We start from the raw sequence: 6,150 nt of genomic DNA, 5'->3' as shown, positions 1-6,150 counted from the left end.
TTCGAGTATGGAAATTGTAGTCTACATTCTCTACTAAGATAAACAAAACTAGGCACATGATCGATTTATTTAGCGATATATATGAATATCACGTGACCACTGTTTGAATCAGTTGACTTTTAATTGACAGTGAGCCACGAGGTTAACGTAACATTGCCAGATCCACGTTTTAAATTTTTGAAAATTTATATTTGCGTCGAAAAAATCAATAGGCAACCCCAAATATAGAGCAATAATACGTTACTGCCTTTATTTGAAATGGTTTTTACCTTTAGAATCATATAATTATCTTGTTAATAAATAAAAATTTTCGGCCTAGATGCAACTTGGCAAAACTGTCCATGAAAGTGAGAAACGTCAAGTACGATCTACCCTCACAATTTGTTTACGTTCAGTTTAATTTACCTTTCAGGTCAACGTTTTGATTATTTAAATAATTTATTTGTTTATTACCAAATCACATTAATAATAAACCCACCAAAGAACTTATCTACACAATATGAGCATTATCGACCAAAAGGAATACCTAAAAAAATATCTCGGAATTAACGGCGGTGATAAGAAGAAGAAAAAGAAGAAATCCAAGAAAACGGCTTCAAATAGGTCAGTTATTTACTATTTATCTTCCTTCTCACCTGCATAAAAAGCACATTACATTACAGATTGACGATCGTTGACCATGACACTGATGTAATCCTCACAGAACAGATAAAAGCAGACTTAGAAGGTGACAACGAAGATGCCCCCCAAATTGTTTCAGTAATAGATGAGAGACCCCCTTCATTGCGCATTGATGAGGTATCAAAAGATAAGTTATGGACTCCTGTAGGGTTCCCAAATCCTATGAATATCAAGACAGAAAATGTGTTAAAATTTGAGATTGAGAGTAAACCAAAACTTGAAACAAAGGTAAAAAAGAATAAAAGTTCTTTTTCAAGACGTTCTGAAAGTGCTGACATTTCCATAAACATTAACATGAAAAATGAGAAAAGTAAAGATATTTCACTGCCAATGAGAGAAAATGACAGTGAAGATGTGGCACTATTGAGGAAGATTAAAAGGGAGCCAAGTGAAGACAGTTCTCCTCCTAGACAAAGAAGCAAAAGATTTTCCTCTCCACATGATAAAACTTTTCAGAATAGTGACTCATTTCCACCAAGAAGGAAAAGAAGAGAAAAAAGTGAAGATTCTTCGCCTCCAAGAAAAACCAAAGGAGTTTCCAACAATGATTCTTCACCACAGAGGAGACCAATTAAAAGAGAAAAAAGCATTGATTTGTCTCCCCAAAGAAGAAACATAGACAGTGATTCTTCCCCTCCAAGAAGAAAAAGAAAAATTTCTCCCTCTCCACCTAGAAGAAAAGATTTATCTCCTCCAAGAAGGGAAAGAAAAGAAAACAATCATAAAAGTAAAATTAAAAAAAAATCAAGATGGGAGGGTCATAAAGAAGACCTTGAGGAGGACAAGCTAAAGAAGACTTTAGATGGTAAAAAAGCAGGGCTTCAGAATGCTGCAGACCTTATTAAAGAGACTAGTGAACTGCGCAAGAAGGAAGATGAGTTATTTAAAAATATGAGTGCTGAAGTGTCAGGGGCAAATGCAGCTACTGTAGTGAGGGGCAAGAAAAAAGATATTGACTGGGAAGAGGAAGAAAGGAAAAGGAAGAAAGAAGAAGAGAATAAGGAAAAATATCACAAGTGGGGCAAAGGCTTAAAGCAGGTAGAAGATGCCAATGAAAAGATTAAAAATGAGATTTATGAGATGAGTAAGCCCTTGGCTCGGTATGCAGATGATGAGGACTTGGAAAAATACCTTAAAGAACAGGAAAGGGAAGGTGATCCTATGTTGAAGTACATCAGGCAAAAGAAAAAAAAGAAAAATGTTATGGAGGAAGGCAAACCCCGTAAGCCTTTAATGTAAAGTAGCTTTTAAAGTTATTATTTTGATATTTTTTTCCAGTAACTCAACAATATGAAGGTGACGCCCCAGCTAATAGATTTGCAATACGTCCTGGTTACAGATGGGATGGAGTGGACAGGTCCAATGGCTATGAGAAGAAGTGGTTTGAGGTGCAAAATTCTCAACAAGCCAGTGTTGAAGAGAGTTACAAATGGAGCACTGAAGATATGTAATTATTGAATGTAAAATGAATTGTGCGTTATGAGAGAAATTAAAAGTAAATTGGTTTGTACCTCTTGGGAGTATTATTTCGATTTCCCCACACACAAGCAGACCTGGACCAGTGGGCATTGTCTCGGCCCGAAAAAGGTTGAAGTGGCTCTGAGACTGAATGTTCAATTTTTACTTAGCCACGACTTTGATATTTTAACGTCAACTAGTATTATGTGAAAATTATTTCATAATTGCCGCCATTATTTTCCGAAGCTATAATTCAGCTGACTGATATTAGATGGCGACGCGTTAAACCATCAAAGATTGGTGAAAAATTCATGTGACTCATTTCAGCCAATAGCTGGCCGCAAAGCAAATCCAGACGACCTTGGCGCCCTCCAATTGACACTGACAACAAACGTCATCTTCTTTCTTATTATTGTTCGAGGCGTGTTGTTGGAAGCCCTGATTGTAATTTTCAAAATGAAATATTCCCAAGGAAATTGCCACTAGTTTGAAAAGGTTATCTGTTATTTTTTGATTTTATGGTTTAACCGCGCATCGCTTCTGTTGAGGCCCTTGCCGTAGAAGTCTCCATGAAACTAGCCAGTTTATGTAATGATTTGTAAGTGAACGTTGCCTTAGATTTTTTCTTAAAATAGTAAAAAAGTTCTCAGTCTAATTTTATTATTTGCATAGGAATCAGTTGAGAATTTACATAAAAAAAGTCTGAATACATCTAGCAATTTGGCAACTTTAAAGGGAGGTCTCCCAAATATACTGGCGAGCCCTAAAGAGGCTTCTCTCATTGAGGCTCATTGATCCTACAGAAGAATATGCCCCCCCTAACACACACCCTGATTTAAGCCTCCTTTGAAATGGCTGGATCAACCAACTTTTGCCTCATTTGCAATGCCAGCTGTGTTTCCATTAGGAACTCCTTCCAAATCTTTACTACTGTAAGTACCCCTTGAATCACAAAAAACAAGATTAATCAGAGGAATGCTTCTAGAATGGTTCTCCCAGAGAATTAAATTTGCCACAAGCCTTAAGTGAACTTCTCAACAAAGAAATAAGTGAACCCACAATCCATTCGAAGGTAGTTTGCAAGAAATGCTATAAGCTTATCAATGAGTTTGAAGAGATGCAAAATCGAGTATTAGAGATTAAGACTGAAATTAGTGAGAATTATCGAAACACTGTTAAAGCTCAAGAATGTGCTGAGAATGTAGTGATTATTAGTAGTGAAGACCCATTATTACATTCAGGAAAAATTGGGGAAAGCTCAGGTGAGCTCCCTAAGAAAATTCTTGACATACCCTCTAGTGATGATGATGAATCATCTCAGGTAACTAAACATACCAAATATGCAGTAGTCTAGCAATTTTATACTCATTTTATTTAATCCCAATTAGGCTATTGAGGACATGGAAATGGCTTTGGTAAGAATTCATTCCAGTCAAGATAATGTCTTGGAGAATGAAAGTAATTTGTTCATTGCCCCCCTGGAGGAGGTAAAAGTGCCCGAAATTAAAAGGCCAGTGAAACAAGGGTCAATTCTATCCACTTCTGACAAACCCAACTTGCTAAAGCGTAAACCCCAACCAGGTGTCAGATACACAGACAATATAATTATTCAAGAACCTGTGGACAAGCTTAAGAAGATGTTTGAGGAGAATCCTAACACTCCCATAGTATCAAGAAATGACAACATTTATACCTGTCTCATGTGCACTGGAGAGGAAACTGTAGGTAGTTTTCAATGAGGTGTTAAAGCAGGTTTGTGGAAGTACCAACACTGCAGGTTGCTGGGGAACCCAAGGCAATAATTGCCCACGTCAAGGAAGCCCACGATACCCGGCTGTACATTTGCGACATTTGTGGGCTTGACTTCAGAAAACGCAACTTATTATCTGCCCATGTGGATGAGCATGTAGCCAATGAAGATGGAGATTTTCAGTGTGAGGTGTGCAACAGGATCTTCAACAATCTACGCCTATTTCGAATTCACAGAAGGTTTTTCATGATTATCAGAGTTACAAATTTAATATAACTAATCAAATTTTCAGGATACATCAGCCCAATGCCAAGGCTTGGGAATGTTGTACATGTAACAAGAAGTATAGCAGCAAAAACCTGCTTAATGAGCATATAAACACCCACCTGGGGGTGCGCCCATATGTGTGTCCCACGTGTGGCAAGGACTTCGCCAGCAAATACACGTTTAAATCGCACGAAAAGACGCATTTAAGTCGCCCCAGACCGTTCACGTAAGGAACCACTGTTTGGTTTAGAGTTGATGTTTAAAGTTAAGTCTTAGGTGCGATAAATGCGACAAGGCTTTTTTGTCACAGCAGCACTTGGTGCAGCATGAGAAGACCCATTTGGCAGTTAAGGATTATCAGTGCGTTTTATGCAATAAACGATTCGCCACTGTGCACAATTTGGAGGTAAGTAAAAGTAAAAAAACTCGATTTTAATTTATAATATTGGTATAGACATTTTTTATGTATACTGGGTGTTAATGAAAGTTCAGTGCGTAATAAAACAATTAGAAATTATAGAAAAAACGATAATACGATTTTTTTAGGTGCATTCGGTGGTGCACACCGGCTATAAACCCTATATATGCGGTCTCTGCGGCAAGGCCTTCGCTCGCAAAGCCGAAATTCGTGACCATGAAAGAACGCACACTGGCGAAAGGCCGTTTCAGTGTGAATTTTGCGGCGCTACTTTCAGCCAAAGGTAAATCCCGCTCTCAAAATTAAGTAGCAATAACCTCTAACACCTTCTATCTCTGATAGATCCAACTTGCAGTCTCATAAAAGAGTCACGCACTATGATGACAAAAGATACAAATGCGAGGTAATTCCATCCTTCTTTATCCATCGGAGAAATACACCTTTTACCAATTACAGGATTGCGGAAAATGCTTTAAACGCCGAAGACTATTGGACTACCATATTAAAGCAGCCCACACTGGAGAAAGGCCTTATAAATGTGAGATCTGCGAAGCCACCTTTGTGTATCCCGAGCATTTCAAGAAGCACCGCCGGATTCATACGGGGGAGAAGCCGTTTATTTGCGAAGTATGCGGCAAGGCCTTTAATTCCCGTGATAATAGGAACGCGCACAGATTCATTCATTCCGACAAAAAGCCATACGAATGTCTATTGTGCGGAGCAGGTTTCATGAGGAAGCCGTTCCTGTACCAACATATGCAAAGCTCGGGGCATTTGAACGATACCATTGTGATTAACCAACCAAAACTCACTTTAGGTAGGTACGGTAGGCATTTAAATGAATGAAAGAGTAATAACGTTTGTGATAGATGAAAAGGTGACCATGGACGCTGAGGGTCATTTGGTAACCATAGAAGAAGAAGAACCCGATTCAAAGATTTTCATTGAGGGTGAAGATGAAGAAGATTCAATAATAATCGATGACGGAAAGCTAACCTTTGCGGACAGCTCTGATAACGAGGAACCTGAGATTGTAGACGAAATTGAGCAGGTAATTGTTCCTTGAAAACGGCTTTTTGCAAGCTGAAATATGGATTCTCAGGTGATGGCAACTGAGGATGGGGAGTATGAAGAAATTTTGTCAACTGAGCCGATAGCCGCCAGCGACACTCAGATAATCGAAACAGAAGAGGGACCAGTTCAGCTTGTCAAAGTCAAAATCACGGAAAACGGGCGGGAAGAAGAGGCCTGGATCAAAATAGTGCCAGCAGAATAGTGAAACTTTGCAATTGAAACAATTGGATAGACTAATGCAATCGGAATAACTTGGTTTGGAATTTTTAGCGTGGAAACAATTACTTCATGTTCATTGTTCCTACTTCGATATAACCGTTAAGAATTCCAAACTTAAATTGTTTTCCGCTGAGAATAAATCTTCTATTCAATAGAATAGTTTTTGTTACGTTATAGGTGATTATTTATATTTTAATTGTATAAGAATTTTGATCAATAATGTAGGTATCCAATTTCACATTTTGTATTAAACATTATTTGTAATTATCAAACCAGTCATTTA

General features: G+C 38.0%; 2 protein-coding genes across 3 annotated transcripts; both read left to right on the top strand.

Annotated features, from left to right (window-relative positions):
• Window positions 1–356: 356 nt before the first annotated feature.
• On the top strand, window positions 357–2,181 carry LOC136411394 (BUD13 homolog). The gene is made up of 4 exons (XM_066393941.1): window positions 357–603; window positions 663–1,195; window positions 1,238–1,903; window positions 1,960–2,181. Exons 1-4 carry the CDS (start codon window positions 500–502, stop codon window positions 2,130–2,132), a joined length of 1,476 nt encoding a protein of 491 aa, XP_066250038.1. The 5' UTR covers window positions 357–499; the 3' UTR covers window positions 2,133–2,181.
• Window positions 2,182–2,536: 355 nt separating this feature from the next.
• On the top strand, window positions 2,537–6,139 carry LOC136411543 (zinc finger protein ZFP2-like). 2 transcript variants are annotated; one of them, XM_066394150.1, is made up of 12 exons: window positions 2,537–2,737; window positions 2,812–3,071; window positions 3,125–3,460; window positions 3,528–3,860; window positions 3,917–4,128; window positions 4,182–4,382; window positions 4,433–4,562; window positions 4,703–4,857; window positions 4,917–4,977; window positions 5,031–5,391; window positions 5,444–5,625; window positions 5,677–6,139. In XM_066394150.1, exons 2-12 carry the CDS (start codon window positions 2,991–2,993, stop codon window positions 5,848–5,850), a joined length of 2,226 nt encoding a protein of 741 aa, XP_066250247.1. In that variant the 5' UTR covers window positions 2,537–2,737; window positions 2,812–2,990; the 3' UTR covers window positions 5,851–6,139. The 2 variants fall into 2 exon arrangements, with proteins under 2 accessions (XP_066250247.1, XP_066250246.1); XM_066394149.1 differs by having other exon boundaries at window positions 2,790–3,071.
• Window positions 6,140–6,150: the final 11 nt, after the last annotated feature.

Source organism: Euwallacea similis, chromosome 10, assembly GCF_039881205.1.
Source record: "Euwallacea similis isolate ESF13 chromosome 10, ESF131.1, whole genome shotgun sequence".
Lineage (NCBI taxonomy): Eukaryota > Metazoa > Arthropoda > Insecta > Coleoptera > Curculionidae > Euwallacea > Euwallacea similis.
Note: the sequence above shows the minus strand (reverse complement) of the source record. Positions and strands in the feature narration are given on the sequence as shown.